Genomic DNA, 15,517 nt, shown 5'->3' with positions numbered 1-15,517 from the left:
GAGTCACCGTGCGTGTTATATTCTGTGTCACATGTTGATAGGCATGTGGCTTCTGTTTCTTCTGAGAATCTGGGTTCAAGATGCCAGCTTCTGTGGGGAGTAAGTTCTGTAGGACCCATTGACCTAGAAGTACCTGTGTCTGTATTTGTTGAGTGTTCATTGGCTTGAGAGGGTTGGGTTGTTGGGCTGGGGCCTGCTACTTCAAAAGGCCATACTCTTAAAATCAATGTTTATATTTTTGCTTTGTTCTACTTACATCAAATCTGATTTTTTTAAAGTTTTCTCAGCCATTTTACTCAAGTATGTACAGACTTGCTAATGGAGACAGTGAGGAAAATTTTATTAAAAATCTGACCCTGGGAAAATAGGAAGACTACATATGAGCATAATTTGCTGTTTGTGCACTTGGTCTTGTCATTTCATTACCATATACTTTGCATCATTTCTGAAAATACTAATACGATTTCACACTACTGCTATTCACCTGTTTCCCATCTTTTGAATGGTTTATTTTAAAGTCCATTGGTTGTTTGCCTTAGCGTGGGAATAGAATAATACTGTTTATTAAGTTGTACTATGTGTTACAAATCTCCAGGAGCACCCTTGGTTTTATTTCTCTTACAAAAAAGCTTCAGCATTTATTAAAATAACTGCTCAAGTACAAAAAAAGAAGGAAAAAATCCTCCCAGACCCAATCCCCTAAAATAACCACTGTTAAAATTGTATTGATCATTAGTTGATACATCTTATGCATTAAAAACTACATGCATGCATTTTATATGTACACATAAGTATATATGTTTATGTAATTTTATACTGTTTTACATAAATTTGATCATGGTATTTGTTGGCTGTACCTGATTGTCACTCAACAATCTTTTCAGTAAAAATTACATTATTTTGAGTAATTATATATTTTTAAATGCTAAATTGACATTTATATAGTTTCTAATTTTTTGCCATTTTAACATCTAGTGTTGTTTTAAATTTCCTTGCATACTTTGTGACAATAAGCATCAGAAGCATGGTGGCTAATGTTTATTAAACTCATTTTGTTCTCTCAGCCTCTTTGAGGCAGAGATCCATTGTGTAGGCGAAGAAACGGAGGCTTTGGGATGTCATTTCACTTGACTCCTTCTCAGTGGTAGGAGCTGATGGAGCAGATTTGAACCAAGGCTCCACAAGCTGCTGCTGAAGGCTGACGCCCTCTTTGGCAGGCAGGGGTACAGTGGTCACTCCGCACTCACAGAGCGGCTGTGCTAGCAGCCAGCTGTGCTCTCTGCCCGGGACACAACTCTCTGGAAGATACTTGGTGCAGAATGGAAGGATGCGTTCAGGCCACTGCTGTTTGCTCAGCTACCTTTAGAAGTCACACATTTTTCTAGAAGTCATTTGCAAATTTTGTAGCACATACTAAAATGCATTTCACATTGTAAACAGTGTTAAAAAGACCAAACTATATGTCTGATATATGTATATCTTTATACAAGACTATACTTTCAGGGATCATTTCTATAGTTCGTTGATATATGTATGTCTTTATATATGTACTAGAGGCCCGGTGCACAAAAATTTGTGCACTTGCGCGGGGGTCCCTCAGCCCGGCCTGTGCCCTCTAGCAATCTGGGACCCCTCGGAAGATAATGACCTGCTGGCTTAGGCCTGCTCCCGGGTGGCAGAGGGCAGGCCCAATTCCTAGGTGCAGCCCCTGGTCGGGCTCAGAGCAGGGCTGATTGGGGAGCTGGGGCGCCGCCCCCTGTCATGCACAGAGCAGGGCGGATTGGGAGGTTCTGATGCCACCCTCAGTCACGCTCAGGGTAGGGCCGATTGGGGGGTTGGGGCACCACCCCGTCACACTCAAGGCAGGGTCAATGGGGAGGTTGCGGCGCCACCCCGTCACGCACAGAGCAGGGCCAATCAGGGGGTTGGGGCGCTGCCCCCTGTCACACACAGAGCAGGGCCCATCAGGGGGTTGGGGAGCTCCCTCCTGTCACACACAGAGCAGGGCCCATCAGTGGGTTGGGGCACTGCCCCCTGTCACGCACTCAGCAGGGCCCATCAGGGAGGTTGGGGCTCCGTACCCTGTCATGCACAGAGGAGGGCCCATCAGGGGGTTGAGGAGCTCCCCCCTGTCACTCACAAAGTAGGGCTGATAGGGGAGTTGGGGCACCGTCCTGTCACACACAGAGCAGGGCGGATCAGCAGGTTGGGGCGCCGCCCTCTATCACTCACAGAGCAGGGCCGATCAGGGGGTTGGGGCGCCACCACTCTCACACTCAGGGCAGGGCCAATGGGGAGGTTATGGCTCTACCCCGTCACACACAGAGCAGGGCCCGTGGGGGGGGGTGGTTTGGGGTGTCGCACCCTGTCACACACACAGCCGCAGGGCGATGAGGGGGTTTGGGCGCTACCCCCTGTCATGCTGATCCCAGTGCCAGGAGGCCTCGTGGCTCCGCTGATCCCGGTTCTGGGAGGCATATTACCCTTTTACTATATAGGATAGAGGCCTGGTGCACGTGTGAGGGCTGGCTGGTTTGCCCTGAAGGGTGTCCTGGATCAGGGTGGGGGTCCCCACTGGGGTGCCTGGCCAGCCTGGGTGAGGGGATGATGGCTGTTTGCAGCTGGTCACACACTCTTCAGGGTGGGGGTCCCCACTGGCGTGCCTGGCCAGTCTGGTTGAGGGTCTAAGGGCTGTTTACAGGCTGGGGGTGACTGAACTCCCAAACGCTCCTTTTTTCCTTTTTTATTCTGGGCCAGCTTGAGGCTTGGCTCAGCTGAAAGTAGGTTTCTGGCCTTTGCAATCAATGTTGCGATCCTGCTGGCTGACGTCCTGCGGTATTTGTTACAGAGTTTCTTAAACTGCAAGCTCAGAGGCCTGCAGCCGCAGGCGGGGACAGGTTGCAGTCCTCCGTCACTGAGGTAAGCAAGCCTCATGTTAATTTCAAGCTGCCTGGCTGCCGGCCGCCATCTTGGCTGACAGTTAATTTGCATATCTCGCTGAGTAGCCAATGAAAAGGGTAGCGGTCGTACGCCAATTACCATGTTTCTCTTTTATTAGTATAGATGGATGCGTTTTTATACATAGCAGCTGTTTGCTGAACTTATTGTATGCTCATACTTATTCATAAATACGTTTAATCCTTACCATGGTATAAGTAATATTTTCCCCATGTTTGGATAGTGAATTTGAGGCTTAGTGGGGTTAAGGAACTTGCCCAAGATTGGGGGAAGAAATGATGGAGCCATGACTTGATTTTCAACTGCTCTTGTTCCAGAATTCATGCTTTTATCTGCTGTGTTGTTACTATAAACCTACATTACCATAAATATTTAATGAGCACTTACCTGGTGCCAGGCATCATGCTCAGTGCTTTATGTACAGCAGCTCATTGAATTCTCCCAACAACACTGTGAGGTCCCATAATGCACCAGATGAGAATAGAGGCAGCTGGGCTCCTTTGCCCAAGCCTTGGAGCCAGTGGAGGGGCTCGGTGGGAATCAGCTGTGAGATTCCAGAGCCCAGATTCTTAGCAGTCACCCCAGCTCACCCCCAGTGCAGAAAAGAACACTCTGATGGGTTAATACCAGTGTTGGAAAAGAAAACTAACCTGTAACGAATGCTCTTTAAAAGCAGCTTCCTTAGCGGGGAGCGGATGGACGCAGAGACTGGGGAGGAGCTACACAGCACTTCACCGGGATTTCAGATGGAAGACCAGCGTTTAAGTCCAATTTTATTTAGAAACTAATGATTCATGCAATAAGGAGGAATTAGACAAGGGGATGGGCTTGCAAGTCAACTTACTTAAGTCCCTCCCCTGCTCAAATGTATCAGAAGGCAAAGGAAATGTGAATGTTAGCCTTCCACCTTGTGGAATCCTGCAACATCATTTGCTTATGCTGTCTTCCTTATGTGGACTAACACAGTCATCAGAGAACTCTTTCTTCCTCTCCGGGGCCCAGACATGCTCAGGGCACTGGATAGTCACTCACAGTGTGAGTTCACACTCGCGTGGCACCCAGATGGCTCTGCTGAGAGGTGCGTGGCTGAGTGTGAAACAGGCTGGCCTCAAGACCTGATTCCAGCCCTTACTGAGCTCATCATCATCATCATCATCATCGCTATTGAAAGTTTCTGTCCAAAACCCTGGAGAGGTGTATGACCACCTTGTTTTGAGACGTAGTGTTTGAAGTAATGTGTTTTATGCTCTTAGGAAAAATTATGTGAAATTGTGCTCGAGTGTGAGCACTTGAGGTGTCAGGTGACCAGCTGCTGGCCGCTGTACAAAGACGAAAAACAACTCGCTTGGGGACCCTCTTACCTAAGTTGTCTGTGAATCATAACCGAAAATAAAAAAAGTCCATCTTTTTAAGGTTTGATGTTGGGGGGAGTATTAAATGTGTTGAATTTCATTTAAAAATATAAAATAAAAAGAATTTCATCTGTAATCATGTAAAAAAATCTCTATTCCCTACTTTTCTCTAAAGAATTTGAAGTCTTAAAAATGATTTCTGTGAAAATATTGAAATTTTCAGCTTTTTGCATATGGAACCCATAATATTTCTTCCTATTTTTAACATGATCATTTTAAACTACTAAAGAAATGAAATAACCATGTCTTTGCGTTTGGGGGCAGTATTATAAAGGGAGATATTGCATTTAAGGAAGGAAATTGGATTTGAATTTATGTGGCCTTAATGTTTGTTTCATTGCTATTCTTTTCTATTTCAAACTTATTCTTTAAAATGAGCGATTTGAAGTCTGTGTCTAATATATAACTTCACACCAAGAAATAATACCATCTTATATTTTAAAAGTCATGTTCTTCACAATGTCTTTATCATTTGCTTTATTCATTTTATTGACCCATTGACAAAGTAAGCCCCCATGTTATGACCGAATCAAGATTCGATTTTCTTGCCCACCTGGGATCAGCGATGGCACCAAGCTTCCAACCCCTCTTACCTCCAGCTCTTTCAGCGTAGTAGTCTCTGTGATAACATTTTGTTATTTGTGATTCCTTGTGAGTCATTTGGGGTGTTTTTCTTATCATTCTGCTGTTAGCCACTTTCCAGTGCTAGAATGTTATAATGTCATTGATAAAGTATTGTTGAAAGTCTGTGTTCATAAACAGAGTGCAGGCAGTCCTTGACTTGCTCATTAAAGAGCTTATGAATGATTGATCCTGCTAAGTCGCCAGAAAAATGGGAAAAAACAACCCTGCCCCTCTCACACAGAATTCCCTTTCTCTTTTGGTTGCTACTGTCTGGGGTTTCATTTTCAAACCCGATTCCAGCAGGGCCTGCAAGCCTTTGTCAGTATCCACCAGAATTAGTAAAATGGAGGACACGTTTCCCTCCCTCTTCTTCACTCAGCCACTCCCTCCCGAAACCACTGCTTTCCTGCACTGTGTCACCCTTACACACTGTGTGGGCCCCCCGTTCCCCAGCCTCTCCCTTGTGGTTAATAGTGAAAACAGCTCGCACTTATGGAGATCTTGCTGCACTGATCCTTGTACTTATAATTTCTCATTTCATTCTCACACAGCTCTTCTCAGCAGTTACTAGTGTTTCCCGCTTTATAGATGAGGAAGGAGAAACACGGAAAGGTTGAGTATGTCTCCCACGGTCCGTTAATAAGCAGCAAAGCTGGGGACTGAATGTCAGTCGTCTTCCCCCAGCGTTTGCCCTGTGGCAGGTGCGATCAATTCATTAAACTCAACATGAGACGCTCTGTGGTACATGAATGTGACCTGGAGCTCACTCTGGCTGAGTCCGGGAAGACCTTGTCCAGGGGTTAAAAGCTGGCCCTGGAGGGAAGTAGGGCTCTGAGGAGTGAGCAGGCCAGAGGTTCACCTCAGTAAGACCCGGTGGCTCAAGTTGCAGGTGCCCTGGTGGCTTGTTGGATGTCAGGAAGGTCGTGAAGACCATGAACTTATCCTACCTGCTCTCTTGTATTTCCCATCTCCCTTCTGATCCACAGCGGCACCCACTCCTGTTGTCTCATTCGAACTTCACTTACGGCCACCGCTCTAGACTTTCTGAATTTGCACAGCCATGTTGATGGCCCGCCGCCCTTTGCCTTCTTTCCTCAGTGAATCACATAGTGCCGCGTTGGCTGTTTTGTTTGTTTTCTTCAATATTGTTTATGAGATTCGTAGTGATACTTTTAGTCCTAGCTCATTCACTTTCACTGCTCTATAGTGTCCCTTTTCTGGATACATCTGTAGATATTTTATATTGCTGGAAAATTTAGATTCCCTCCAATTTTTTGCGATTACAGTACTGAAACAGTGCTTCTATGCTTTTTTATCTCTCCTTATGTACATGTGCCCAAGGGTAAGCCTAGGAGTGGACCTTCCGTCTTTATAAGACGCTTACAGATTATTGCTCCAAGTGGCCATACTAGATTATTTTTCCACCAGCTGTGTCTGGGAAAGCACGAAGCACATATCTTCTTCTCTCCGATATTTTATAATCGTGAAATCTCAGTTGGAAGTATCACTCTCATTTAGTGTTGACAAGAGTATCAACTAATCATCTTATAAAGGAACTTAAGTTGCACACAAAAAAAATGCATGTAAGAGAAATAATTATCTTGATTGTGTAAACATGAATGGAGATAGGACAGCTTTTCCTTGAAGAAGAATTCTAAATAAAGTCGGAGAAATGGAGTAGAAAAATCAACATTTGAACAACAGATTACTGCTGCAGGCAAGACCTACAGATAAAGCTAAAATTAATGGGCAGTACTTCCAGGACAAACAGGATACATACATGGCTGTGTCTATTTCCCCCAAATATTTACTAATTATTGGTGGTTTTAATGTATGGTTTTAATTTCCACGAGCTCTGTGATACTCCCCCTCCAGGAGGTGGAGCTTAATTCCCTCCCTTGGGTGTGAGCGGGACTTGGTAACTCCTTTCTCATGAATGAGCAGGGGCAGGGAGGAAGAGTAAGTAACTTGGTGACTACTTTCTCATGAATGGAGTAGGAGAAGGGAAGAAGAGTAGCTTGGTGACTCCTTTCTCATGAATGGAGCAGGGGCAGGGAAAAGAGTAGCTTGGTGACTCCTTTCTCATGAATGGAGCAGGGGCAGGGAAAAGAGTAGCTTGGCAGTGGAGAGACCTGACAGGCATACCTTAACTAAGTGACCAAAGTCAACATCACCTGATAAATCATGTTGATGCCATACCCTGATGTGCTGCTATGTAAGGAAACTTCACTTCTGTGCTATTTTCCCAAAATCTGTAAGCCTAGCCTAATCATGAGAAAACACTAAACAAACACAGATTGAAGGACATTCAACAAAATACCTGACAAGTACTTGGAGGGGGGCTTGGAAATATGTGAGAAATTGTTGCAGGTTGGAGGAGATGAAGGAGGCATGGTGAATAAATGTAATGAGCTATCCTGGGTTGGATCCTGGAACAGAAAAGACGTGACTGGAAACTGGTAAAATATGAATTACCTGCAGTTGCATTAATAGTATTGTGCCCATGTCAGTTTCATCGTTTTGATTGGTGTGCCATGGTTAGTATGAAAATGTTCCCATGTAGGGAAGCTGGGGAAGGGTATGTAGAAACAGTACTGTCTTTGCCACTTTTGTGTAAGTCTGAAGTCATTTCAAAATAAAAAGTTTTTAAAAATCCAGTGAAGGATGTAGAACAAGTATGTTTGTTTATGCGGTTCATGTGACTGGGGAAAATGTCAAAATAACTAAGTTCCTGTCTACAAATAAAACTTCCCTTTATTCCATGTAGACTCAGTACAGTGTGTGAGTTGTGTGCTTTTCTGTCGTTTTATTTTATTTTTTAGGTTGCTAATTTATTTGCAGTTCCAATAGGTCTTACCGTTTTAAAGTATTTCATTGCTATGTACTGAAGAAATAAGTGTCTCCTGGGGGTTCATGCCTTTTTATTTTTAAGTTTTATTTGCAGAATTGCTACGTGCTAAGCATTGTATTTCTAAGGTAAACAGTAATGTTTTTACCATGAGGGATGCAAAAGGTGGTGCTCATTTCTTTTCTGTTATAAGGATTTATGAGACACTTTCAGCAATAAAAACTGCTATCAGTAGACAGACTGGAAATCTCACTTATTTACGGATCTTGTTAGTTTGTCAGTTTGCTTTCGCAGCACCTGGGTCATTCATACATATCATTCCTCACCTGGCATTGATATTTCAAAGCACCCACTCATGACTCTCCCTCCTTCAGCCGTTCGCTGGTTTCCCCTTTGTAACTGATATCTTGGGAGTCATCCCCAGGGATTTGGGAGTAGAGTAGATGGTTTAAGAGTTTAACCTGTATACTCTGTACTGTATTCTCATAATTAGTTTTTAGACACCAGGGTGCTGTTTTAAGGGCAAGGTACATATCCTTCCTCGCTTTATCCGTTGATTCTCAAATATAACGGAAATGAGCAGTAGGAAGACGATGTAGACTCATGAAATGATTGCGGCCTAAAAGCACACTACTATTTAACCTGGCCTACAGTTACTTAGGCACTTTTTGTTGTCATTGTTGTTGTTTGCTTATTTGTTAAATTTTATATAATGCTAAAAATACATAGATTTAGAAATATTCTGTGTTCATAAACACTTGAAAACACATTTGTGTGTTTTTTTCTTTTAAATGTTTGACATTTCTTCTTTGGCAGCACACTGCATTTTTCCCTTCTTGGGTAATAATATTAAAGCTTGCCTTTTAGACTTCTGGTGGCTCCCCGGTCCTAAAAGTGTAAGCCCCTGTTCCTGACCTCAGCATGTGAGGTTGTTCAAGCTGCCCTCAGGAGGCCTCAGCTCATCCTCCAGCCTCCTCACTCCCCAGGTGGCGTGCCCTCCATAGTTCCTCCCGTCTCTGCACGTGGTTCCCTCTGCCCCGGTCCCCTGCCCACCCCTTGTCCAAAGGGCACATCTTTGCTCCTGGCCTGGGCCTGTCAGATGGCAGCGCTGGGCCAGTGTGGGCTGGTGAAGACTCATGCTCCATGCTCCACATCATAGAATTCCTGCTGTTTATTTGGCTGTTCGCTGTTTGTCTCTCTTCAGTGAGACTCCATGAGAGAAGGACATTGGAGTGTACATGACCACTTGCTGTAGGCAACCTAAATATAAAATGTAGTCTTTGTGTAAAAGCTGCCCCCTACCTTTTCCTCCACCGCCTCCTGCCAAGCACCATCCCGCGGCTCCACCTGCGAACCTTAGCTAGGCGCGCCTGCCTGAGCTGCCTCTCCGTGCAAATACCCCCTCCCGCCCCCTATAGCTTTCATGTCACAGTGGTCTGTAATTTGTATTAATACGTGTATTCTTTAAAATGCCATTGCTCCTGGAAGAGTAAAGGCAGCAGCTGCTCGTACGTGAGCCTTTTTTAGTGTTTCAGCTCTGACTTGGGCCTTGACTTATGGTCAGGAGAGGGCTTGGCTCAAGGTGGTGACGTCAGTTGAACATTTGGGCCGGTAGGAACCATGGACGGGAGCTAACACAATGCTGTGGTCTCCTCACGTAAGAAGCGGTACCCACTGTCTCTGGTACTGAGGAGGTGCTAAAGCCATGGCGGCACAGTCGTTGCTTAAAATCGTCCTGACCCTGCTCATCATCATTGCCATTGTGAGGGGTCCTAAGCGTGTGACCAGAGGGTACGTTATTTCCAGATGAACCTTAACCCCAAATTCCATACAACCCAAAGAAAACTATAAATACATGTTCTTACCAAATTATGTGTAAGTTCAAGACTGCCGGACTGTGTGAAAGGGTCTGTGTGTGGTTCTTCCGAGCCTACATAGCAGCAAGACGGCTAACAGTGGGAGAGCAGAGAATCCCCGGGCAGAGTTCAAAACAGAATAATTTAGGGTCCCCCTGAGGCCCGTGCAGTGGAAAAACATTCCCTGCACCATGCATATTTCATACTCATATTGTTTACCAATGCTAAGTTTAGAACGGCAGCACATTTCCTATCGGGAGATTTAACCCAAGGACCTTTGAGGCTAGCTTTTAATTTTAGGTGCTGATTTTTAAAAATCAAAAGGAAGTATAACCATTATAATATTTTTACCTATGAGAGTATGCTTCACTCTGAATTCTTCTTCTGTGAAGTATCACTTTAGCTGGTTATCCTATAAATGTCCTCCTAAAGTGACTTCCCAGAATGGAATATTTGCTTGAGAAAGAATGGGAGTGAATCAGGTGGAAGCCACTTCCCCAAAAAGTGGCTCATGACTACCTCTCTTAAAGTGAACACTTGACTCATTAGTATCCTTGTGTTAGCCCTGGCTTTGGATAGGAGATTGTCATTTGTGGAGCTTATGAATATTTTTAAGGAGCTTATGACTACTTTTATTTATTTTATTTTATTGTTTGCTTATCACTGTTTTTAAATTAACATCAAACGTTATTTTACCAATTGACCTCACACATCTTAAGGCTACGCCTTGCACATATTGTCAAATGTGACGAAGAGTTAAATATTTGTTATTTGCACATGTTTATATAGAAAGTAGGATATATAAAGCATCTTGGAAGGAAAATGTTTTAAGCCTAAAAATTGGTGCTTTAAAGATTTTCCTCGTAGATTCTGCTTTTCTGTGCCTTTGCAATTTTTAGTTCATTGAGACAGGTCAAATCTTTTAAGTCATTTGCTATCTAGACGAATGAAAGCAGCAGGGACTTTTTTTTGGGGGGGGGGTGTTGAAATACACTTTATCACACATAGGTGTGTGCTGAAAAGAAACCTCTAAACATCATGGAAATTAAACAGTCATCGTGAAATTTTTTTCCTTTTGTGTATATATGTTAGTCAAATTAGTGGCTCAATTCTAATATCCATTTCAGGGTATACTTGTGTCTCATGTGCAAATGATAGCTCTGAAATAAGGTGGGGCATGAAGTGACTTCACAGTGTGTTTCTAGAGAATCGAGTATCTAATGACACTGGATGCTTGGCCTCCAGGATGGTCATTGGAAACAGGGCTGAGAATACCTGGCTAAATCTTAATAGCGAAGTCAGTAGTTTTCAGCAGAGCATTGGTGGTAAATATTTAGAAATATTGACACGTGCTGGCTTCCTGGTGTAGTGTTTGCAGCTGTTATCACTAGGAAGTGTGTCATTCAGGGACATTCAGCAGTGACCGTCAGTCTGTCCTCTTTAGCGCCACAGCTCCCACAGAGTCCCTGCCTTTCAGAAAGGTAGGGTCTAGTTGGAGAGAGAAAAAGAAAACTGCCGCCTGAATTTCATACTTAGTATTCTAAGAAGGAGAAGAGATACTAGTTCTGTTCTGAAAATGCATGAGAGACTTTCCTAAAGACCGTTGGGCTGGCATCTTAACCTGTGCCTCAAACCCAGGGGAAGTCACAGAAGAAATCATTAACTGTGTCCTATTAAAACCCTTAAACCAGAGGCCTGCGTGGTCTCATTGATTGAAATATCGCCTGTTCCTAATGCAGTGTTTATCCTCCTGCTCTCCCGGGGCGCCTCTGAGCAGATGTCCACATGTGCGCAGCCCTGCAGTTCTCTCTCAGTGACGAGGCCACAGCGCAGAGTATTTTGAAGTTGGTGGGCTTTTTAAAAAGCCCACTATTTAATTAAGCAAGGGAGTAGAATTTTCCAACTTATTCCCAGTGCTTTAGGATAGTAAGACATTCCCAGCAGTGACTGATTTTATATTTGAATAAACTAACTTATTAGATAAATCAAATAACATCAAAACAAAAGATGTCTTTTGAGGTAGTAAGTGATAATGTATTAATGCTAATTTTTCAGGAGGAGCATATACAGTCTGTATATGTAATATTGTATGTCTATTTTACTTATAGGTAGATCTTTAAAAATTCTTCTTGGTGGCATATGCCCATGTACATTCCTGTGTCCTCCACCCTTTCACACTGCATTGAATCAGGGACATACCTGTTTGTGCTCTATGCTAATTCATAAGCGTTTCCCCTGTCAGAATCTGGTAGGATTGCTAATGCTCCCAGTGGCATTTCATTCTAAGCACAGTAAAATCTCTTGTACTTGGCACTTGGGTTAGAATGAAAATTGTACATGAGCAGGGTGGAGGGATAATGGTTACCGAGGAAGTCTTTGCAGAAAACTTTCATTTAAATTTTAAAGTAAAACCTTTTTTAAGGCACGGATTTTCTAACAATAAATGAACCATTAGTAGTAGGAATTTTATTATTTTTGGTGTGCTGGAAGGCATTTTGTATTCCGAGTGATTTCAGATATTGAAAACCCAATTTTGCTAAACCACACTGTCATGGTCAAATACTGATTGTACTGTGCATGAGCCCAGGAGTCTGCCTTCCCCTCACTCGTCAGGAAGGGGAAGGACGTAAGGAATGCTAGGGCAGGGGCTCCGGCCCCTGGAAGCGTCCTCCCTGCCATTACCTGCCCTGCCAGCTCCCCCAGGGTGAATGGGAGCAGTGTAGCTTGAAGGTGCGGTGCATGCGTCTCTGTTCTTCTGTTCTTCGCAGGCGTCATAGATCTGCTTACAAAAGAAGAATGGAGTGGGTGCCCTGCTGACTCAATTGTCCTCCAGAGGAGTGTTAGTTACACAGCTTCTTTGTTAACGAGGCTGGAAGTTTAAACCACTGTTGAACTTCTTTTATTAACGTGTTGTAAGATAGCTATACATATGGATGCCCTAATGTCTGCAGGGCGGGAATATTTCTCCATAATTTACATATAAAAGTTACGCGTGTGTGTAACAGCAATATAGAATTATATCTCTTTACTGCTCCTCTGTTGCACTGAGTCTAGTCAGCTCTGAAATTCTGATGACACGTGAGCACTGAGAAAGCCACCGTTTTTATGTTTCTCTTGGAATTGCCTTGATCAGCCAGGTGAACAGCAGAGATGCCTTTCGTGCCTTTGCTGCCTGAACGGTGCTCTCTGAACACCGATCCGAGTCGCTCTCTCAACCAGAACGGGGAATTTTAAGGGAGGACAAGAAGGAATTTATAGGTCGTGCAGAGAATTTTAAAAATTTCAAAGTAATAGTTCGTTTTTTATGAGGAAAGATTTGCATAAAATTACTTAACTTCAGTATTTTTTTCAATTGAATCTAATGCTTTTTTAAAAGTTAAGTCTTTTCTGTGTTTAATTCCATGGTTTTATATCTAGTTATTGACCAATTCTTTTCCTCTAAAAAAGCACAAAAAGCGTATTTCCTCTCAAATGATTTTGTCTGATTGAGCCTTTGTTTCGTATTGGTGCGCATTGGGTATTGGAGAGCGCATCTCCACGTGGGCCCACACTCCCCTCCCGGGGCTCCCGGGGCTGTTGGCACCTTCAGAGACAGTGAGGTTCTCTCTGGCCCCCACCGGCGCTTTCCAGGGAGACGTTGGTGTGGGATCAGTCCCATCTTGGGGGAGCTCTGCACACTCGTCACTGTGCACTGGGCCGGAATCACCCTCCGCCCTGAGGAGGGGGCCACGCAGGGAGGCTGTGCTGGGACCCGCGCTCTAAGGGGCCACATGCTCTTGCTGCGGGGCCAGACAGCCGATACCCCCGCCTGCAGGCCACGGGATACCCCCCGCCTGCAGGCCACACGCTCTGTCTCAGCTGCTCTCCCTGTGGCCCGAGAGCAGCCACAGGCAAAGGGGTGGCCGTGGCCGTGGCCGTGGGTCACTGAAATATTACAGGCACTGACATTTGAATTTCAGATATTTCTCATATATTGCAAAATAGTACTCTTTTGATTTTTTTTTTTTTGTCATTTAAAAATGTTTGGCCCAGCTGACAGCTTAAAGCAAAGCTTGTAGGATGGTTTTATGGCGTACAACTTTACTCACTTCTTAGGATAGATCAGATCTTATGGGTTCAACTTATGAGAGTAAAGTGTTCTAATAACAAGCGGCCATGCTCTGAATTTTGGGTGTTATCTAGGAAAACTTCATTGCTGAGGGGTGTGGTTATGATTTCCAAATGGTTTTGACCAGGTGTTGGTCCAAACAGGTTCCTCTATAAATCCGTGCTGTGTCTTCCTTTCGCAGGACCTGTCAGGCTCCATTGACGACCTCCCCACGGGAACGGAAGCAACCCTGAGCTCTGCAGTCAGTGCATCGGGCTCCACAAGCAGCCAAGGGGATCAGAGCAACCCGGCCCAGTCGCCTTTCTCTCCACACGCATCCCCCCATCTCTCCAGCATCCCCGGGGGCCCATCGCCTTCTCCCGTGGGCTCGCCTGTAGGAAGCAACCAGTCACGATCAGGCCCAATTTCTCCTGCAAGTATTCCAGGTATTCCCTTTCAAAATAACCATGCTTTTACTCTGAAGGAAAGACAGCTCATGTTCATCAAGAGCAATATATATCCCATCCCGTTTTGGGGTTTTGTTTTGTATTGTTGCTATTTAAAAATCTAGTGATGGGACCACGTATTGGGAGCATAACTTTGTGAATTATGACCAAAGCTTTCGAGAGTCCCAGTTCCTAAAGGTATTCAACTAATGAATGTAAACACCCAATTAATAAAATCACCAATCACGCCGATATCTTCAGTTTGCCCATTTGCCTACACTTAAGCCAGAAAATTACTTACTTTCTCTTAGCATATGTTTAGTAATGATTCTGTTAAATAAGATCTCTGTTGATTAGTGCCTCTAAGGGTGAGATTATTGACGAGTATTGGCCTTAGTTTTTAGGGTTCTATTAACTTATACTGTGACAGTTATTTTCTAAAATAGATGTAGTGTTTATACTTATCAGTGTCATAATTTGCCAGCATACACTCAAGGCCTTGTTACTGATACAAACATTAACTTCTAATTTTGACATAAGACATTTGTGTTCCGGTGAACTAACTCTTGACTCAGCTATTTCAGTGGTCCTACTATTTCAGTATCTTTTGCTTCCTGTATTGTGTGCTCAGGATTATTTATTTGTTTATTTGTTTGTCGTTTGCCTCATCCTCATCCTTCTTTCTTAGATTGAACTTCATTCATTCAGACCGACCAAGCAGTAAGCTTTCCTTTATCAGCAAAGTAGATGCCATTTTTTTCTGTGTAAATGTTGCTAACATGATGTAGACGGCTGCCAGAAAGCACTTTTTACTAACCCACCAGAATTGATATTGGACTGCAGTTAAATTTTCTGATAGTTTATTCTATTATCTTGAAAGTATGGATGGTAGTTTTTTACCCTTTTTACCATTTTATACCTTTTTTATGGATTATTTTTTAATCTTCACCCAAGAATAAATGTTACTGATTTTAGAGAGAGGGCAAAGGGGAGAGACAGAGAGAGAGCCAGAGAGAGAGAGAGAGGTGAGAGAAAAACATCGATCGGTTGCTTCCTATACGTGCTCCCACCAGGTATCAAACCTGCAGTCTAGGTATGTACCCTGACCAGAATGGAATGGCAACCTTATGATCTACAGGATGACGGTCCAACCAATTGAGCCACCCTGCCAGAGCTACACCTTTTTTTGTTTTTTAATCTTTATGATGGGATGTGTTATGTGTGTATGAATGTACATATGCACATGTGTAACATGCTAATTATGAACCGTAACTATTGAATGAATG

The 15,517-nt window shown here is 43.7% G+C and overlaps 1 protein-coding gene across 7 annotated transcripts in view; it reads left to right on the top strand.

Annotated features, from left to right (window-relative positions):
- ARID1B (AT-rich interaction domain 1B) overlaps positions 1-15,517 on the top strand; it is a 400,125-nt gene that overhangs the window by 288,622 nt on the left and 95,986 nt on the right. For all 7 annotated transcript variants that reach the window (XM_059699964.1, XM_059699960.1, XM_059699962.1 and 4 more), the window contains one exon: positions 13,988-14,231. In XM_059699964.1, coding sequence (XP_059555947.1) covers positions 13,988-14,231 — 244 coding nt within the window. The remainder of the gene's footprint in view (positions 1-13,987; positions 14,232-15,517) is intronic.

This window comes from Myotis daubentonii, chromosome 6, assembly GCF_963259705.1.
Source record: "Myotis daubentonii chromosome 6, mMyoDau2.1, whole genome shotgun sequence".
NCBI lineage: Eukaryota > Metazoa > Chordata > Mammalia > Chiroptera > Vespertilionidae > Myotis > Myotis daubentonii.
This window is presented reverse-complemented; position numbering and strand designations above follow the sequence as displayed.